Source organism: Pongo abelii, chromosome X (genome assembly GCF_028885655.2).
Source record: "Pongo abelii isolate AG06213 chromosome X, NHGRI_mPonAbe1-v2.0_pri, whole genome shotgun sequence".
Taxonomy (NCBI): Eukaryota; Metazoa; Chordata; class Mammalia; order Primates; family Hominidae; genus Pongo; species Pongo abelii.
Genome location: NC_072008.2, coordinates 24,295,380 through 24,317,528, shown reverse-complemented (window position 1 = coordinate 24,317,528; position 22,149 = coordinate 24,295,380). Strand labels below are relative to the sequence as shown.

The 22,149-nt window shown below is 40.4% G+C and overlaps 1 protein-coding gene across 26 annotated transcripts in view; it reads right to left on the bottom strand.

Moving 5' to 3' along the window:
- ZFX (zinc finger protein X-linked) overlaps positions 1 to 22,149 on the bottom strand; it is a 133,842-nt gene that overhangs the window by 6,245 nt on the left and 105,448 nt on the right. For all 26 annotated transcript variants that reach the window (XM_054544416.1, XM_063721359.1, XM_063721349.1 and 23 more), the window contains 4 exons: positions 2,372 to 2,521; positions 2,004 to 2,147; positions 1,489 to 1,641; positions 825 to 965 (listed from right to left, as the gene is read on the bottom strand). In XM_054544416.1, coding sequence (XP_054400391.1) covers positions 825 to 965; positions 1,489 to 1,641; positions 2,004 to 2,147; positions 2,372 to 2,521 — 588 coding nt within the window. The remainder of the gene's footprint in view (positions 1 to 824; positions 966 to 1,488; positions 1,642 to 2,003; positions 2,148 to 2,371; positions 2,522 to 22,149) is intronic.

Here is a 22,149-nt window from a genome sequence, read left to right as displayed (position 1 = left end):
GCTCACACCTGTAATCCCAGCACTTTCGGAGGCCGAGGCATGCAGATCACCTGAACTCAGGAGTTCGAGACCACCCTGACCAACATAACATGCTGAAAACCCGTCTCTACTAAAAATATGAAAATTAGTGGGGCACAGTGGCACACATCTGTAATCCCAGCCACTTGGAAGGCTGAGGCAGGAGAATCACTTGTACCCAGGAGGCAGAGGTTGCAGTGTGAGTTGAGATCACGCCACTGCACTCCAGCCTGGGCGAGAGAGCAAGATTCTGCCTCAAAAAAAATAAGTAAATAAACTGGTGGAAAATTATTCATAAAAATAAACTTTGGTGACAAAAATTTCCACTGTTTATTCCAAAAAACATAACTTACATTAACTTACAGCAAAGTTTATATATGCCCATAAAATTTTTAATATGCAAATCATCATACAAGAATAGGAATGTCATATGAACTAAAGTACTTATCCTGCTGCTCGGTAAATTATGCCTGCTTTATGCTGACATAGATTCTCTAAATATATTAATTTATTTAAAAAGTTAATGCTTATAACATATTTGAGGGATTTCATTCCATGTACACATAAAAATCTCCAAGTTTTCAATTTTTCTCATCCATGTTTCAGCCACGTCCTGTTTCTTTTTATCCAAGGAAATCATTCATGAATATCACTGAATTCTGAAAATTATATTTTCAAGTTCAATAGACAAAGCTATCTATGGTCTAGCAGCTAAAATGCCATTGTGACACCCCTGTGGATACATACTAGAGTTTCCTCTGAGAGCTCGCAGAGCACGCTGCGCCATGGAACTCGTGCGCCCTCACCTGTTTGGTACTGCCTGGAATCAGGTCTTCTCCTTTTCTTTGGTTTTTGTTTAGCCAGTCTGCCGAGGCCAGCAGACTCATCTATGTGCAAGAGGGCACTTGCAGTGCCATTCCGGTTTTCAATTCCATCAGAATTATTACCTAACAATGTGTATTAAAAAACAAAATTATACAGTATTATAAATTTTAAAGAATTAGGAATTCTTTATTAACTACAACAACGAAAAGTAAGCCATGATACTCATGAATGACAGAAATTCCCCATTCTAGGTCATGGGTTTTATGAGCACATTTATTATCGCGAGACCGTAGGAAACGCCTAGCTTCCAAAGCTAAAAAACGCATGTCAGCATTTCTGCCCCATGGACTCCCTTGTTATCTCCCAAAATGAAAAAGTCATGGGAAAAACATAATCAAGATGAAAACTTTCAGCCTGAAAGCCTGTGTACTTCTTGCAGTACTTCCCTTCTACATAATATTCACATGAAGGAAATTCCTGTTAAAAATAAAGACAAAAAGTAGACTTTAATTCAATTCAAATAATCCTTACAGGATACTGGTACTTCAGACTTCTGAAACCTAAGACCACAGAAACCATTTTTCAATCATGGATTCATGTTCAAGAACCAACTTCTTCAATGCTAAGAGCTGCTGGGCAACTTACCATAAGCTGCTGCCCATGCGATCGGCATGAAGGTTTTGATTTCATTGTCATCCATTTGCTGCTCGTGCACGGCGGCGGCTGCTGCTGCTGCCGCAGCATCCTCCTCTCCTACGATCACTTCCATATAAACTTCGTCAGCGATTTCAGCAACATCTAAGTAGAAAGTTAAAAAAACTTCTGTGACCAGGTTTACAGAGATCACAGGAAACACGTTTTTATTTGAATTCAGTTAATAGACAAAATGGAAAGAAGGTCCAAATATTACATACCTAGAACATAGCTTTCACGTAGTAAGCACTCAATACATATTTGTTGAATGAATCAGTTACTTCTTGGCTTTCACCATAACTTGGTTTTAAAGCAACATCATAAGCATATATAAAAGAGTCACTGATGTTTCCCTTGGAATGTAGTAGCATAATAATCTCTAAAATAATGCTACTTATTGCAAACCCTGGCCACCTAAAAGCTCCAGAAACATAAAATTTTCTCCCACAAAAAGGCCACCTACTTACTTAAATCTTCATCTTCTGGCTGAGAGTCATTGACAGTCATATAAACCATCTTTTCCCTGGGAACACGAATACTGCTGTTCTGATCAAGCAGTTCAACTCCATGATCATTCTCAGGCTCACTCTCCACAATGTCTACAGTTCCACCTATCAGGGAAGAAGACAGCTTCAATAATTTATTTGAAAACTTCATTTCCACCTATTTCTTTTTACATACTTATTAATTTTTACAAACTTTGCTATTACTACATTGGAATTCTTATATAAAACTTACTTCAGAAGAGACTCCAAATGTTCTCAATCTAAATAACCCAAAAGTAATCAGGCTGAAACATTTGGATGAGGATGTATAATGTCTAAACACTTCTTACCTAAGTCATCTTCTCCAGGGTCAGCTTTAAAAATGTACACCTTGATGACCTCAGGGCAAGTGCCATCCACTTTACAAGGATCAATTTCCGACTCTGTGTCCATGGTCATTCCAGAAGAACCGTCATGTTCTATTTTGCCAGCATCATCCACTAAAAAGGAAGGAAATAAATCACAAATAGTAACAGATATTTAAATAAAATGTTACTATTTGCAAAAAAAAAACAATTTTTTTTTTTTTTTTTTTGAGACGGAGTCTCACTGTCACCCAGGCTGGAGTGCAGTGGTGCAATCTCAGCTCACTGCAACCTCCGCCTCCCAGGTTCAAGCCATTCTCCTGCCTCAGCCTCCCGAGTAGCTGGGACTACAGGTGCCCACCACCATGCCCAGGCGCCCACCATGTATTTTTAGTAGAGACAGGGTTTCACCGTGTTAGCCAGGATGATCTCGATCTCCTGACCTCGTGATCTGCCCACCTCGGCCTCCCAAAGTGCTGGATTACGGGTGTGAGCCACTGCGCCCGGCAAAAGTTCTTTTACAAATATAATCTCTAACTTGATTCACATAAAATTGGATTTTACCTAGACAACTAGAAGATTCAATAAATACATTTCTAAAGACTTCTAAAAACAGAATCAGATATTAAAGCAAAAAATACTATACATAGAGAAAACTCCTGGTAGCCTAGAAAACTGTAAATACAAAAGAATGTACTTATAGCCTTTACTAAGCCATAAGGTAAAAGCACTCCTATATTAAAGATATTCTTCTAATACTAAAACCTTAAAAGAACCAGCCAGGTGCAGTGGATCATGCCTGTAATCCCAGCACTTTGGGAGGCCAAGGTGGGTGGATCACTTAAGACCAGGAGTTTGAGACCAGGCTGGGCACCATGGCAAGACCCCCATCTCTACCACACACACACACATCTCTACCACACACACACACACACACACACACACACACGAGGCTGAGGTGGGAGGATCACATGAGCCTGGGAGGTGGAGGTTACAGTGAGCCAAGATAATGCCACTGCACTCCAGCCTGGGTTACAGAGGGAGACCCTGTCTCAAAACAACAACAACAAAAAAACTTAGAAGAATGTCCTAGAAGTAAAATCAAGAAATAGTCTTCATATAAATATTTTATAAGCAGTACTTCATGGTCACTATTCTTGAATATCACTTGATATGATCTATTTGCAATAGAATAATACATTTGAAAATAATCAAAACATGATTGCCAGAAAGGTACACTGCAATGAGATGGTCAATGGAAATTCAGCTTCAATCTGCTTAAATGTAAATATGCATAACGTACACACACAACTTTAGTTTATGACAATAATGAGTCTAGGTCCTTGCTGGCAAATGCAGCAATACGTGAATTTAAACATATTCTCATATACCCATTGCTCTCATTAATGAAGGTATAATAGCCTGTATGTGTTAAAAAACGAACAAACAAAAGAGAGACAGAGGGGGAGAAAAAGAGAAAAAAAATTAAAAACAAAAAGAGGTACGTATGATTTCCAATAGTAGAGACGCAGGGGATATACAACAAACATCACATTTATTTATTTATTTTATATTTTATTTTATTTATTTATTTATTTTGAAACAGAGTCTCTGTCATCCAGGCTGGAGTGCAATGGCACAATCTTGGCTCATTCTGCCTCCTGGGTTCAAGCGATTCTCCTGCCTCAGTCTCCCAAGAAGCTGGGATTACAGACGCCCGCCACCACACCCAGCTAATTTTTGTATTTTTAGTAGAGACAGGTTTCGCCATGTTGGTCAGGCTGGTCTCAAATTCCTGACCTCAAGTGAGCCACCTCGGCCTCCCAAAGTGCTGGGATTATAGGCGTGAGCCACCACGCCCAGCCAAACATCACATTTTTTAAAACTTTACAAAGTAGCCAAGAAAATAAGTGTCCTGTTATTCACAGGACCTGGAAAATAAAGCTGCAAAAAATGGTGTCTTCAGATAACAGACGCTGGATTTGAATAAATACCAAAAGCATAATCCCCATATAATGTAGCCTTACAATACATGTCACTTATGGACACTCACTGCTATCCCTAGCTCAACAAAAAGTGTGGCAAAGACTAATGAAAAGTTAGCACCCAATACAACTTAATTTATCACAAAAGTTGGGTTTTTCAATGTTGAGTCCATTAGTGAAACACTGAAGGAATGTTCTCTCTGCTCTAGGCCCAGCTGGCCTATCTGGCATGGTGGAAGACCAACTAGAGGGGAGCAGGACCAAGGCCCAGAAAAGAAGGCTCATTGAGCTTGTCTGTAATACCTGCAACAAGCCTTTTCATTTCCCCTTTGCCCTTTTAGTTCCCTTTCTGGTGTTCCTCTGCTAGATATATCTGTTTTCCTTTTGGATGGACATTGATTTATTCAGTTCAGCAAACAGTGAATCACAACTACATTAGACTCTAGGCAGGTACTGGAGATGCAAATATGAAAAAGTCAAGGGCTCCAGAAATTTACAGTCTTATGGCAAAGTGGACAAGTAAACAGGTGAGTATTTTTAAATGTAGTAATAATAATGCAGCTACCATTTACTAAGTGATTATGGTAAGTACTACTTAATACTTACAACAACCCTGTGAGGTGGGTGGTACAATATTCTCTACATTTTACAGCAAAGCAAACTGAAGTTTAGAGAGGTTGAGTAACTTATCTGGAGTCACACAATTCAGATCTCAAGCTACGTTAGTCCCAATCAGGGCTCGTCAACTTCTGGAATTTGGAGCATGGGGTTTAAGTTGGTAGAGGCAACTGTGATTTTTGAAAAATCAAAAAATAGTGTAACTATCTAAACATGCTTTCTTTTCGTGGAAAACGAATGTGCTCATGACTCAGGCAGGCATAATCAGTACTGCAACCAAGGCTAGGTGGTGGTGGTTCTGACCACTATAACTTTTAAAATTCACAGTCATCCCTTGTGTAATTTACACCCGTTATACCAAGACAGAACTCAGATTCTGACGTCTTTGAAATGATACTTCTGCAAAGTTCTGTCGTGATCTCCATCAGATCCAAAAACTGTGTTTACCTAATCAAAATTCTTACACAGAACATCAAGATGAATCTAATATCTCAAAAGCCAACATTAAAAAGCAAAAATACAGTGACAATTTGTCAACTTAACTTCTGACTTACTGAGAATCAAGACCATCCACATCCCAAATTACTTGCAAAGAAAAGCTTGAAAATGGCAGCCCCAAACCTTTGTCATTTACAAACATTAATCAGCTTGTTTCAAATGCAAAGTTCAAGAATCCCAAACTCTGGGTCACTGAAAGCAGTTGTTGTTTTGGTCTATTTTTGATATCATTAATCAGCAAACTACATTTTAATATACCTTCAGTTTCAAAACCAAACAAGTCACTTAAAAATGCACTTGTTGATAAATTATACTTTTTCTTACATAAATTGAAATGAAGGTCATTTATGAGAAAAAAGCAAAAGCTTGTTTATGTACATTGTAAGATGACATCAATGTTGAGCCCTCTAATGCAATCTTTAATAAACTGATACAGAAAATGAGAGGATGAGAGTCTGAAATGACTGGCAAACATCATTGTGCACTGATCGCTGCCATGGGAACAAAGGAAAGATACCTCACTCAGGTTAAGAGAAAGAAAGAGAAGGGACAAATGAAGGGAGACACGAAATGGCGTGATGGTAAGGGAATGCATGGTTCAATATTGCTGGAATTGTGAGGGTAAAGTGTGGCACAGGACATGGCAGGAAATGCAGCCGACTGCTAAACTGAACCCAGGTCATGAAGGGCCTCATGCACAGGCAGAGGGGCTCCGACTTTATCCTTGCAGGCCAAGGGTTTCTCAATCTGGTCAGGTGTCAAAATCTCTTAGGGAATTTAAAAACAAAGCATCCAGTCCAGCAGCTCTACAGAATTAGAATCTGCAGCGCTGGGACCCGCTATATAGAGACAGATTTAGGGGCGCCCTGCCTCTGGGACTCTGATGAGAGGCTGGAGAACATCTGCTGCAGGACTGGGAGACTTTCACACAGAGCAGTGACTAAGTCAGGTGCCCATTTTTGCTGGCCTTGGAAAGGTAGATCCAATGAGATCAAAGCATGGAGCTGACTTGAGTCTACTGCAGTAATGCAGGTGATAGATGACGAGGCCTTGAATCAGGACGGAGGTAGTACAACTGGCGGAGTGGGCTGGATTTAAGGCCTATCTTGGGACTGAAATGAGTAGAACTTGGTGTCTGACTGAAAACCCAACATGACAAAGAAGCCAAGGATAACTGGGTTTTTTTAATTTAGGTGACTGAGTGACTAGGGTAAGAAATTTGAGAGAAATGAGGAAAAGGATCTCTCTTCCTGCATGTTTGATTAACTTAAGGTCCCAAGCATAACGTCCTGAAAAGCCCTCAGAACCAGTGACTGTCGCTATTGCTTTGTGCTCATGGCACCCTTTGCTTGCTTCTCTTGGAATACATGATTCACTGTGTGGCCACTGTCTGGTTTTTCTCCCCGTCTTTCCCATTGACACAGCAGAACCTGTATTTTCATTACTCAGTCTTTTAAGACCCAGTCTGGTGATGGTAGATGATCAGAATATTGATGAATCAACGATTCACTGAATGAATGAGATGTGAAGCCAGCTGCTTAATATTCAAGTCTGAAAGTGGAAGGCTGACACAGTTTGGGGAGCCCTCAACTGTGTTAACTAAGCTTTGCCATCATGCAGTGAGAATCTGCAGTGTGAGGACAGAGTCCTGGGGAACGCCACAGTTGAAGGGAGGCGCAAGAGTAGTTCATAAACCAGAGAAGGGAAAGCTGGAGAGGGTGGTAGAAGGGCATGAAGGAAGCTAGGGAGTTAAAAGATGCAGGAACCCTAGTAAGGCCCATGGCAATAATGCAGCACCACACAAGAAGGAACGTGGAGGAGGAATGTCCACCACAGTAGCATGAGGTCGCTGATGTTCTTGGTTAAAATCAGTGGAGTGAAGGCTGTAGGGGGTCAGACTAGAGTGGGCTTAGGAGTCAATGGAACATGTGAATTTCTTCAAGTATGTAAAAAGGCAAACAAAAGGACAATAACTAGAATGGGTTGCAGAGTCAAGGACTTTTCCGTTTAGTATTAATAGATAAAAATACTCAAGCATGCTTGGTCTGTGGGAGAAAACGGAATAGAAAGTGAGAGACTGAAGCCAGAGGACATGATGAAATTTTGGGATCCAGATCTCAGAGGAAAAGGGATAAAGGAAACTAGGAGCAAAGATGAAGGAATTTTCCTTAAATAGAAGAGAAACACGCTACCCTTCTGAGACTTGAATGAGAGAATGTAGCTATGCTGTGTTTAGGGAAGCAGGGAAGGTGATAATGCAGAAAGTTGTAGTTTATGGCTGTTGGCTTCAATCATAGGTATGAAACAGGAGGCAAGAACTTGGATAATCAGTGAGAAAACAACAGACTGGGTTAAGAGCTTGAGAAACTAGAGAAAATGAGTGATCCAGGACAAGCTTAATGATATGAAGGCTTAAAGAGTCCAACTGGTTAAAGTCTTTGCAGTTAGAAAACAACTACAGGTTCTCTAAATGCTGGACATAACTATCTAAAGTATCTTGATTATGCTTTATAAAAATGGTTTGTAGGGAGAAAGAGTCAGCATTAATGTTCTTACTTCTGGACTGATATGTACTTACCCTTTTTCAAAGCTATTTTTATGATATACCCGGCTAACTGGGCCAAAGTTATTTTCTTAAAGGTGGTTTGGAATTTCAAACTGAGGTAGCAGTGGAGGGATAAAGTTATCACCAAACTAGGCAGAAATTTGTAACATCTTTGGGTAACTCAACTCGAAACAGTTTGATGTTGTTGATAAAGCTGGCCTCTTTTGACAAGGCTTGTCAAAACTGATTCTAACAAGTACTGGAAAATCCAATGTCCTTGTGTTTACAAAGAACAGGGCCAGGCTTCTTGTTTTTGCATGTCAGTTTGTCTGTACCCTTCAGGTTAAACCTCTGATGACTAGAAAATGCAATCATTTTAGAGCTCGCAAAATGTCATGGTTTTACCTGTAACTTGGAGTAAAAGACCTTTGTTTGCTTTCACAAATGTGTGGGAAAACACATTCCAAATATATGAGCTTACCTGGTAGCAAAGCTATTCTATTACATAAGTATAAGTCACCTTCAGATTTTCACCTTGAACATTTATCCCACTAACTCAATCTATAAAATTATTCTGAATATGAAATGTTACAAGAATGATTTATCTTTAAAAAAGACACTTTTATGGTCCTGCTAAGTACTCAAAATTTCACTATAATTTTAAAGCTACCATTATTAAAAATGAATTTCTAAAAACAGACAAAGAAGGCTTCGATAAAATTGAGTCATCCTACCTATGATTCCTGCATAAGTGCCTTCTCCTAATGTAGTAATGAAGAACTAGAGCTTTAGAATAAGGCCTCTCCAAAATAGAAGAGCATAATTTCTGGAAATTAAGACTACTTCTAATAATAACTACCAATTGCATGGCATTTTGTAATTTCCTTAGCATTTCTACATTTTTTTATTACATTTGATTCTCATCTTTTCCAGATAAAGAAATACAGGCTCTGAAATGGCATGTGATTTGCCCAAAGTCAGTGAGCTACTAAGTGAGAGGTGGAAGAGAAAGTGAGGTGCCTGTCTTTAGAACTCAGACCTTTATCTTCATCTTCTGAAAGAAATGAAAATGTGCTCAAAATCCTGCCACTGGGAACTATCAACAGAATTTACAGATCATTAGACATTTCTCCACGCATATTACAAATAAAAGGATGGACGAAAGAACAGAGAATTTTTTGTGAAAATAAGATATTGTAACATGCTCTTTTTAAACAAAGGTTACAACATTAGAATTTAAACTCAACAACAAAACAATTTTAACTCCAAAGTCGATCCCATTCCCTTGCCCACGATCTCAATTCCCTTTCCCTACCCCTTCTTTTGTTTCATCACACAGGCTTGGCACAATCAGACACTTTACAATTTGCCTCTTTGCCTCTGCACTAGCACCTATGTAGCTAAATGTGGCTGGAGACACACAGAAACACAAACACACACCCAGCAGATGGTTTCACTTTAAATTCATAACCTTGAACCTGCAGTGAGCCATTTCTGCTACTTTCTGTTCTCTCCTCTTTTCCCTATTCTCGTCTCCCCTCAAATGTCTAATACCACCTCCCCATCATCACTCTTTCTTCTTACTTCACCTAGAATTCAGACAATCAGAAGAGAAGATTTGCTACCACATCTAATCCACCTGCCAGCAACTAAGCCCACAAACGCTGTCTTCAGGCTCTTCCCACAAACCACTGTGTTCCTACCTAATGCCCATCCCCTCTTTTTGAAGGCCCTTCTTCACTGCTTGAGTACCTCTCCCCTCTCTTTCCCTGCATCCTCTACTGGATCATTCTCATCAGGATACAAACAAGCCATTCTTTCTCCCCTGCTTAAAACGAGCAAAAACTCTTTTTTTTTTTTGGAGACAGAGTTTCGCTCTTGTTGCCCAGGCTGGAGTGCAATGGTGCGATCTCGGCTCACTGCAACCTTTGCCTTCCGGGTTCAAGCGATTCTCCTGCCTCAGCCTCCCAAGTAGCTGGGATTATAGGCGTGCACCACCACACCTGGCTAATTTTGTATTCTTAATAGAGATGGGGTTTCACCATGTTGGTCAGGCTGGTCTTGAACTCCTTACTTCAGGTGATCCACCCACCTCAGCCTCCCAAAATGCTGATTACAGGCGTGAGCCACCGTGCCCGGCTAAGCAAAAACTCTTGATCCCATTTCTCCACCACCTCCATTTCCCAAATTAGCCTCATTTCATCCTTTAAAGTCACTTCAAGGTTGGGTGCAGCGGTGCACACCTATAATCCCAGCTCCTTGGGAGGCCAAGGCAGGAGAACTGCTTAAGCCCAGGAGTTAGAGACCAGCCTGGGCAACACAGTGAGACCCTCATCTCTACAAAAAATTAAAAAATTAGCCAGGCATGGTAGTGTGCACCTGTAGTCCCAGCTACCCAGGAGGCTGAGGTGGGAGGACAACCTCAACCTGGGAGGTCGAGGCTGCAGTGAGCTGTGATTGCACCACTGCACTTCGGCCTGGGCGACAGTGACACCCTGCCTCCAAAAAAAAAAAAAAAAAGTTCACTTCAATCAAGTCATTCTTTCTTTGCCCATAACTTCACCAAAACTGTTCATCAAGGTCACCTGTGACCAATTCTCAGCCCTCGTGTGACTCGCAGCGGCAGCATCTGACAGATGCTCACTCTCTGTCATTCACTTTCCTCACTTGGCTCCCCTGACCCAACCTCTTGGTTTCCTCTCACCTCACTGACCATGCCTCCTCACTCTTTTGCTGGAGCCGCCTCTTACCGCCTAATGCTGCAAACCCCAGGGCTTAGTCCTTAGTCTTAGTTTGTCTACAGTCACTCCTTTGGTTATCTCTTTCTGTCTGATGGCTTAAATTTCATCTATGTACCAAGAACTCCCAAATTTACGTCTCCACTCTAGACCTGTCTCCATAACTCAGATTTGTACATGTATTTCCTCTTTGATGTCTATCGGATGTCTCAAAAGTAAGTCTCTGCTCAAATGTTACCTTCTCAGCAAAACCCTGACCGTACTTGTAACCCAAATCCTCCTTATACTGCTTTTTACCTCCCTAAGTATGTATCACCTTATAATACGCTGTATCACTCACCTATGTCTGTGTACCTCTGCTAAAATGTAATGTCTATGAGGGAAAGAAACTTCCTGTGTTTTGTTCACTGATGTATCCCAAGTGCCTACAACACTGCCCAGCATATAGAGTAAGCACACAACATTCATTCATTAAATACATGAATGCTAATCTTCAAGTAAATGTTTGGTCATTAAGATATTAGTTCTTAAACCTCTAAAAAAAAAAAAACAAAGCCAGGTGCAGTGGCTCACGCCTATAATCACAACACTTTGGGAGGCCAAGGTGGGAGGATTGCTTCAGCCTGGGCAACATAGTGAGACCATCTCTAAAAAAATTTTTAAATTAGCTGGGCATGGTGGTATGGGGCTGTGGTGCCAGCTGCTCGGGAGGCTGACGTAGGAGGATCACTTCAGCCCAGGAGGTCAAGGCTGCAGTGAGTCATGATCGTGCCACTGCACTCTAGCCTGGGCAACAAAGCAAGACCCCACTTCAAAAAATAAAAAATATTATAAAAGCATCCATATTTTGCCTATAATACACAAATAAGTTTTAGAGCCAGCATCTACCGTCACTTTACCGTGGAAGATGTGGAAGTTAACATTTCGACTTCTCCACTCCCCCAAATATTTTATAGCTAGTTTTATATTAAATGAATTCAATGCTCATTTCTAGTTTTTTTAAATCAGTTTCTCCATTCTAGGGTTCTTTCTACTGATTGATCCTTTAGTAGATTCAATACCAAATAGTTCCTCCATCCCTGTCAAGAAAGGCCAATGGGTACTACAGTCCCTGAATTCCTGAATACTTGAAAATGTTGATCCATGGCCTTTACTTGAAGAATGAATTGGCTGAGTATAAAACTCTTAGGTTACAATTTCCTCAGAACTTTGCAGACATTGTTCCACTGTCTCCTAGCATTGAGCATTTCTGTGTGGATGTCCCTGTAATTCTTGATCCTTAAAGTTCACTAAATAACATTATGATGATGATTTGGTTGTTTTACCATTTTGACAATTTCTTGGAACAAGAAAGATCCTAATCTTTATTTCAGGAAAAAAAATCTCCCATTATAAATCTTTTTTTAGTTCATTAGTTGTTCTCTTCTGGAATTTCACTTATGTGTGTTTGTATCCTTTATCTTTCTCCATATCTATCCTTCTTCTCCATAAGCATTTTCACAATTTTATTTTCTTACAATTTCATTTTGTGATTTCTCAAAGCCCAATTCCTCTGTCCTTGGCTATATGCTAAGATACATTTTTTCTTATTGTTGCTTCTATGGTGGCTTTTACCTTGATCGTATTTTTTTCTCTTCAGCTTCTTTCTGAATTTTGTCAATTTCTACTCTAACTGCCCCTATTGCCTTGTAATATATAATAAATAAATGTTTTTGTTTTGGTAGAGATGGGATCTGTGTTGCCCAGGCTGGCCTCGAACTCCTAGCCTCAAGCAATCCTTCCACTTCCATTTCCCACAGTGCTGGGATTACAGGTAGAAGCCACCACACCTGGCCTGCCTCAAGTTTTTAAAAAGACATCATATTGTTTGCAATTTCACTGAGCCTGCAGATCAGTGCTAACCAACAGAACTTTCTTTGATGAAGGAAATGCTCTGCACTAACCACATGTAGCTATTGAGTACTTGAAATGTGACTAGTGCAATGCAGGAACTGTATGTTTAATTCATTTTAACAACTTTATTTAGCCAAATATGTGACTAGTGGCTACTATTAGAGGAAATCTCCAAATTCAAAGGGCTCCCATGCATGAAAATACAATGCATAAACAAACAAACAAACAAACCTACAGCCAAACATGGTGGCTCACACCTGTGATCCCCAACACTTTGGGAGGCCAAGGTGGGAGGATCACTTAAGTGAGAAGTTTCAGACCAGCCTGGACAACATAGTGAGACCCCATCTCTACAAATAAAATAAATTAGCTGGGTGTGGTAGCACGTGCCTGCAGTCCCAGCTCCACAGGAGGCTGAGGCAGGAGGACTGTTTGAGCCCAGGAGTCCAAGGTTGCAGCAGTGAGCCATGATCACACCACTGCACTCTAGCCTGGGCAATGGAGCAAGATCCTGTCTCCCAAAAAAAAAAAAAAAAAAAAAAAGACAATTAAAATTTCTAGGGGAAAAAAGCTGTATGCAAAAATGTTATCAAAGTGATCAGTGGTTATGCTGCAAATGATATTTTCACAATCAAAATAATGTAAGCACTGAGTACTGATTTTCTACTTTATTGGAAGGCTAATGGTTATAGAACATACATGGATTGGCTGGGCGCAGTGGCTCATGCCTGTAATCCTAGCACTTTGGGAGGCCAAGGAAGGCGGATCACCTGAGGTCAGGAGTTCAAGACCAGCCTGACCAACATGGAGAAACCCCGTCTCTACTAAAAATAGAAAAATTAGCCGGGCGTGTTGGAGCATTCCTGTAATCCCAGCTACTAGGGAGACTGAGGCAGGAGAATCACCTGAACCCGGGAGGCAGAGGTTGTGGTAAGCCGAGATCATGCCACTGCACTCCAGACTGGGTAACAAGAGCAAAACTCCATCTCAAAAAAAATAAACTTAGATGGATCAGACTCAACAATACAAAGTAAACATAGATTGGAAGGTAGGCTGAACAGCTCAAGGAAAGTGGAGGGCAAAGGCACTGATATCCTCATCTTAAAAAGGAGGAGTCAAAAGATACTGTCCACATTTGATGGAACAAGAAATAAAGATGTTAATGCATTACTTAAATTTTGAAAGGCAAAGAACCAAAAATTGTAACACACTTATCGTGAAAAGTCATGGGAAAGGGAGGTGAGAACGAAAGTGAGCAAAATTGTCAGCTATCACAACAGGACGTGAAGAAAGAACATATAAAACAGAAGTAATAAAAATCAAGAAAGTGGCCGGGCGTGGTGGCTCACACCTGTAATCCCAACACTTTGGGAGGCCAGGGTGGGCAGATCACAAGAGACCAGCCTGGCTAACATGGCGAAACATCGTGAAACGTCTCTACTACTATAAAAATTAGCCGGGCACGCCGGGCGTGGTGGCTCACACCTATAATCCCAGCACTTTGGGAGGCCGAGGCGGGCGGATCACGAGGTCAGGAGATCGAGACCATCCTGGCTAACATGGTGAAACCCCGTCTCTACTAAAAATACAAAAAAAATTAGCCAGGCGTGGTGGCAGGCGTCTGTAGTCCCAGCTACTAAGGAAGCTGAGGCAGGAGAATGGCGTGAACCCGGGAGGCGGAGCTTGCAGTGAGCCAAGATCGCGCCACTGCACTCCAGCCTGGGTGACAGAGTGAGGCTCTCTCTCAAAAAAAAAAAAAAAAAAAAAATTGGCACAGTGGCAGGCACCTGTAATCCCAGGTACTCAGGAGACTGAGGCAGGGGGAGTTGCTTGAACCTGGGAGGCAGAGGTTCAGTGAGCCGAGATGATGCCACTGCACTCCAGCCTGGGTGCAGAGCGAGACTCTGTCTCAAAAAAAGTCAAGAAAGCGTATTATTTAAAATCATATAGATAAGTACCATTAGAAATAGCTGAAAGAGAAGTACAGTATAAGTCCTCACGTAATGTCGTTAGTAGGTTCTCGGAAATTGTGACTTTCAGCCAAACAACGTAGTATATAACAAAAGCAATTTTTTGGCCGGGTGCAGTGGCTCACGCCTGTAATCCCAGTACTTTGGGAGGCCAATGCGGGAGGATCACTTGAGGTCAGGAGTTCGAGATCAGCCTCGCCAAAATGGTGAAACCCCGTCTCTACTAAAAATACAAAAATTAGCCGGGCAGGGTGGTGCACGCGTGTAGTCCCAGCTACTTGGGGGGCTGAGGCAGGAGAATTGCTTGAACTAGGGAGGTGGAGGTTGCAGTAAGCCAAGGTAGCGCCACTGCACTCCAGCCTGGGTGACAAGGTGAGACTCTGCCTCAAAAAAAAAAAAAAAAAAAAACAATTTACTGTAGGCTAATTGATATAAACAAGAGTTAAGTTCCTATGGCATATTTCTGGTCACAAAAACATCACCAAACTTCTACATATAGTCTAAAACACTTGTAGCATTAAACATGGAAATAAATGTGGGCTACACATATATTTAAGAAAGATTAGTAAAAACAAGATAATTATTTGCCCAATGATTCTAGATCAGGGTCATGGGTGTAGGAGCCTCTCCAGCAGCTCAGGGTACCAGACAGGAACCATCACAGGGCATGCTCACTCACATTGGGACAGTGTAGACATGCCAGTTAACCTAATGTGCACAGCTGTGGGATGTGGGAGGAAACCCACATGGACATGAGGAGAATGTGCAAACGCCACAGGGACAGTGGCCCCAGCAGAAAGTCGATTTTCTTTCTCATCAACATTATAAGGAAATAACGTGTTATTCCAGGACCTGCTACAGTTGCTTTGGGGGGGATAAGCCAGGAAGAACAAAGGGTAGGTAAGGCAAAGGATTACTGCTTTAAAATAGTTTTTCAGTGGATAAACACAATATGGTCTATCCATACAATGGAATCCTACTTAGCCTTAAAAAGGAAGGAAATTCTGACACAAGCTGCAACATGAATAAATCTTGAAAAATCATGCTAGGTGAAATAAGCCAGCCACAAAAGGAAAAATACTGTATGATCCCACTTATAAGAGGTAGCCAGGGTAGTCGAATTCCTAAGAGACAGAAAGTAGAAGGGTGGCTGCCAGGGGCTGGGAGGAGGGGATCGGGGAGTTAGTGTTTAATGGATATAGAGTTTGTTTTGCAAGATGAAAAGAGTTCTGGGGATGGATGATACTGATGGTTGCTCAAGAGTGTAAATGCACTTAATGCCACTGAACTGTATACTTAAAAAACTGTTAAGATGGTAAATTGTATGTGTATTTTATAATTAAAAAATAATAATTTTAAAAACTAAATTAAAAGCTTTTGCCACAATGCCACATCTATCACCTCTCCTTTTTTAAACATCCCTCATGATACCTGAAGATATTTTATTGAAAAAAGTAATTGCTTAAAGAGGAAAAGCTAATTTGGAGCCTTTAGTAAATAGAAAAGCTAATAATAAAGGCTCTGGGGGATTGTATCATTATTGAGATATAGTTTACATAACAAAATTATCCATTTTAAAGTGTACAATTAAGTGATTTTTAGTACATTCACTGTGGTGCAACCATCAGCACCCTTCTAATTCCGCATAAAGAAACACCATACCCATTAGCAATCAGGCCCAACTCATTCTTCCCCCAGTCTCCTGGAAACCACTCATCTACTTTCTCTATGGCTCTGCCTCTTCTAGACATTTCACATAGATGGAATCATACAACACGTGGTCTTTTTCGCCTGGCTTCTTCCACTAAGCATAACGCTTTCAAGGTTCATCCATATTGCAGCATTCAACAAAACTTAATTCCTTTTTATGACTGAATGATATCCCATTGTATGGATATACCACATTTCAGTTATCCATTCATCAGCTGATGAACATCAAGGTTGTCATCACTTTTTGGCTAATGTGAATAATACTGCTATGAATGTGCAGAAGTTTTTGTGTGAACATGTTTTCAATGGCCCATCTGGTTTTACATCTTTAAACCAATATACTAGTGTCTGCTAATGACACTAAAAGGGTGTAACATGGAAGTACTAAGCCTTTGGAAGTATAAAAGAAACAAGACCTAAAAGATAAGAAATGATCTCTTAAATAAAACCCAGAAAAGAGAAGTCATTAAACAGTCATTAAAATAAGCTCAAATAAAATCTTTTTTGTTTTTTTTTTTGTTTGTTTTTTGGTTTTTTTTTGAGACAGGGTCTCACTCTGTCACCCAGGCTGGAATGCAGTGCACAATCATGGCTCACTGTGGCCCTGACCTTCTGGGCTCAAGCAACCCTCCCACCTCAGCCTCCTAGGCATGCGCCACCACACCTAGCTATTTTCTTTAATTGTTTCTAGAGATGGGGTCTCCAGATGTTGTCAAGTCTAGTTTGAACTCCTGGGCTCAAGTGATCCTCCCGCCTCAGCCTCCAAAAACGCTGGGATTACAGGTGTGAGCCATTGTGCCAGGCCTCAAAATCTTAACACTGCAACTCTGATTGCCACATTTCTATAAAGCTTGAAAAGATCTTGTGCTCCTCTTGAGAACTGAAATTATCTAGGAGGCACAAACAAGAGGGAAAATCTATGCCATGAGGACACAATCAGTCTCAAACTCTAATTAAACCTGAAGTCGATAAACCTATGGCCAATACTCACAAGGTAGACATAAATTCATTCACTAAATCCCAGCCTCCCAGACACCTGATAAATCTTTAAACAGGCTAATCTGAGAGAAAAATAAAGATGACTTTACTTCCTAAGTAAGTTACCTCAAGGGGCAGTATGAATACACAAATCTTTTCTAAAGTTTTAACAAGATTCACACCTGTGATCTTGGGACTGATGTCAAGGAGGGAAACCAGGCCTTTCCTTACCATACACCTCACTATTGCTAAGATAAAATTAGGTTCTGTGAACAATGAGCCTATTCTAACTTACTATGGCAAGTCTAATAGTCTTACTACCTAATTACCAGAATGTTTTTTATACCTCTAACCCCAAAATCCAATCAAAAGAAAAACTGTAGGATAGACCTGATATTATTCAACATCCTCAGGGTCCCTGTGTGGATGGCTGTTTAATACTCAATGAAGGCCGGACTCGGTGGCTCACGCCTGTAATCCCAGCACTTTGGGAGGCCAAGACGGGTGGATTACCTGAGATCGGGAGTTTGAGACCAGCCTGGCCAACATGGCAAACCCCCATCTCTACTAAAAATACAAAAATTAGCTGGGTGTGGTGGTGCACACCTGTAATCCCAGCTACTCGGGAGGCTGAGGAAGGAGAATCGCTTGTACCCAGGAGATGGAGGTTGAAGTGAGTCAAGATCGCACCACTGCACTCCAACCTGGGGGGATACAGCAAGACTCCATCTCAAAAAAAAAAAAAATCCAATGAAGATATCAAAGATGGGTATTTCCTCCTAAAAGGATATCTGAGCAACTATTATGTCCCAGGCACTATGGTAAGTAGTTTCCCTGTATTTTATTATGAAATCAATGACGACAACCCCAGAACTTAGATGTTTTGTCTCTGCTTGACATATGTGAAAACAGAGCACCTAAAAGACTGAGTAACTTGCAGGAAGTATTCTGTCAAGAAGGCAAATGCTTTAGTAGATAAATACATTTAAATTTCACTCTTAGACCTTCCTCTCTTAACTTCCTCCTCAGGAACCCTCTTTCTGGGGTTAAAATTCCACCTTATTTTTATTATATAGCCTATAAGAGACTTGAAAGAATTGGGTACGATCTGATCTCCTTTAATTCTTGAAACATTCCTAGAGCAGTTCAAAGGTTTAGTGAAATTAGCCTCATTCCGTAGACGAGGAATTAAAGGCACAGTGCCAGTCAGGTCACTGTCCTAAGTTAGGGTGATCTGTAGCGTGGTGTCAGAGACCTAAGTAATGAAAAATAGTTGAATAGGTCTAAAACTAGTAAAACAATAACTGATTTCTTTATACATTCAGGAGGAAAAGAAAGGAATAACTGTTACAATCCCACCCTGTACCTGCCCTTACCCAAGAAGAATTCCCTGATGGGACAACAGAAAGGTCATAATGAAGCTAGTTGAGATTGAGCCTTGCTAGCCCAATGGATGCCACTGACTGAAAGCCTCTGGATGATAACGACAGCAATGGCTAGCAGTGACTGACAGGATCTCTCATTCTCACAACCACCCTGGAAGTCAAGCAGTATTACTGCCATTTCACAAATAAGGAAGCTAAAACAAAAAGGTTAGTTAACTTGCCCGAATTCATTCAGCTAATGAGTAGCAGAGCTGGTATCCAAATCCAAGGCTGTCTGACTCAGCTGCAAGCTGAGTTTCCATATACCAGATGTTGCTTCTCTAAGATAGGCTAGGAGAGGTATATTCTCTCTCTCCCTCTCTCCTTTTCTCTTCCCTCCCCAAACCCATTACCTCACAAAGTAATCATATATCTGTTCAAAGGGCAAGGTGACATTTTTGTCTAGGTTTCAGTAGATAAACAGTAAATATTAACCACAAGGCCAGTCTGAAGCTCCAATTGCTTGTAATGCTTTCAAAATAGAGACCTTTTCCCAACCTTGTTTTTGGCAGGGGAAGGGAGAAACTAAAACATCTTTGCCTTATTTGAGTGCTTTATTCTTGTTATAAAGCTAGCCAACACCTAGATTGAACATTATACTGAAAACTCTTAAGTCATTAATTGTAGTGTTGATTTCTAAATAAATTTCAGTGTTTACAGTAAAGATACAATTTTAGATGGATTAAAATAACCACTTTTCGAATTTTATCTGAAAAAGCTTTAAAAAGATGCTTGAGGTGACTACAGTTAATAACAATGTACTGTATACTTGAAAATCACTGAGAACAGATTTTAAGTGTTCTCACCACAAAAAAATAAGAATGTGAGGTAATATACGTTAATTAGCTTCACTTAGCCATTCCACAACACATACATATTTCAAAACATCATGTTGTGCACCATAAATATATACCATCTTTATTGAGCAACTAAAAAAATTAATTAAAAAATAATGAAATAAATTTTAAAAATCTTCAATACACTTTCTCCAAAATATCCTCAGTTCAGTAAATAACACTTTTCTCACATTTCAGAAATATTCCCATGTAGATATATAGTTTTCAAATTCCAAACTTTTTCCTGTGTTTTATCAAATGGTTTTTAAAAAATTGGTAGGGTACATACATAAAAATAATAAAATACATACCTAGCCAATAATTAACCCATAGAACAAATGAGTAAATATTTTACTATCTCTTCTGTGCTAATAGTCCCTAGAATCAATCAATAAACTATTAGGTTGTGTTGACCCTCAGAGTTTATACATTAAAGATAGGAGTTTGGACTTTATGTATTTATTTGCTCCCTGGTTTAAAAAAACTGGTAGGGTACATACATAAAAATAATGGTAAAATACATACCTAGCCAATAATTAGCCCATGGAATGAAAGAGTAAATATTTTACTATCTCTTCTGTGCTAACAGTCCCTAGAATCAATCAATAAACTATCAGATTGTGTTGACCCTCAGGGTTTATACATTAAACATAGGGGTTTGGACTTTATGTATTTATTCGCTCCCTGAACCACGTTTTATTGGATGTCTACTATGACCAAAGTCATGCTTAATTAGGAGCTAATATTAGAATGATTGGTCAAAATACCTAAACTAGATGGCCAGGGCAAACCACGGCCACATCATTACACATTTGCAAGAGTCCCTTTACATTGTAGTTGTATGCAGCAACCCTGTCCATCTTTAGCATGTCCATCTGCTCCTCTTCTAGTAACAGTTTTGCCATGTGCCCAGCTGCATAAGCTGGACACCAAGAAGTGAGCTGCAAACCCTCCCCTCTTCCTCAACCCTAAATTTAATCCAAATTCTACTTCCTACATATGTCATGAATCAGTTTTCACTAAATTCTACTGATAAAACCTTATTTCAGGCCAGGCGCAGTGGCTCACGCCTGTAATCCTAGCAGTTTGGGAAGCCGAGACAGGCGGATCACGAGGTCAGAAGATCAAGACCATCCTGGTTAACACAGTGAAACCCCGTCTCGACTAAAAATACAAAAAATTAGTCAGGTGTGGTGGCATGCGCCTGTAGTCCCAGCTACTCGGGAGGCTGAGGCAGGAGAATCGCTTGAACCCAGGAGGCGGAGCTTGCAGTGAACAGAGATTGCACCACTGCACTCCAGCCTGGGTGACAGAGCGACACTCCATCTCAAAAAAACAAAACACAAACTTATTTCGAACTATTACCATCTGTTTCTTACCTAGACTACCACAATAACCTTCCGAAATGTACTTTTTGTTTCTGAATTCGCTCTTAACTTGCGCCTGCCCTGAACATTGCCATTATCTTTCTAAACTATAAATCTAAACATGTTGTTATTAATCTGCCTAAAATCCTTTAACAGCTTCCCACGTCCAGAAAGTAAAGCAGGCGTCTATGTTCAAGAGCCTTTATGTTTTGGGCCCTATTTGCCAATCTTCTTTCTCACCACTTCCTCCATCCTCCTCACCAGACATTATTAGCACCCAAAGAATAGGTCTCTGAACACTCAGTGATCTCACATCTCTCTGCCTTTCTTCCCTCCTCAGCCACCTAATGAACATTGTATTTTATACGCCCTTCAGATTGAGTTCATCTCAAATTATTTTTTAAAGCTTTGAAAACGGTTTTTTTTTTTAATCCTTGTCTTTGAGAAGCAAATACTGAAATACTTATGAAAAAAATGTTATGTGGAATTTGCTTAAAATACAGGAGGGAGGAAAATGAATAGGAGATAAAATAAACTTGGTCAGTATCTTCAAGTGAGCTTCCATAGAACTTCAGTTTATAACGCTTTTGTACAGCATTCATCTCCCTCAAGCGTACCAAAAAAAAATTTTTTTTTTTTTTTTTTTTTTTTTTTTGAGACAGTCTCACTCTGTCACCAGCGTGCAGTGGCTAGAGTGCAGTGGCGTGATCTCAGTTCACTGCAACCTCTGCCTCCCGGATTCGAGCGATTCTCCTGACTCAGCCGCCTGAGTAGCTGGGATTACAGGTGCACACCACCATGCCCAGCTAATTTTTGTATTTTTAGTAGAGACAGGGTTTCACCATGTTGGTCAGGCTGGTCTCGAACTCCTGACCTCGTGATCCGCCTGCCTCGGCCTCCCAAAGTCCTGGGATTACAGGCGTTGAGTCACCGCGCCCGGCCCCATTTTCTTAGTGCTTCTAAAGTACTTTGTATATCTATTTGTATACCTTCCTACACTCAACTGTAATTTCCTGTTTCTGTTTCTCTTCCCTCTCAGACTGTGAACTTAAAAAGCCAGGGACTTTGCTGTTTATCTCCAACCCCTAGTGAGGTTCGCAGCTCATTATGGCTGATCAATAACTGTTTTCTGAATGAATGAAGGCAAAAGAAAAATCAACACTGGCAAGACTAAAAGTAATAGCTTATATATGATTCCTTT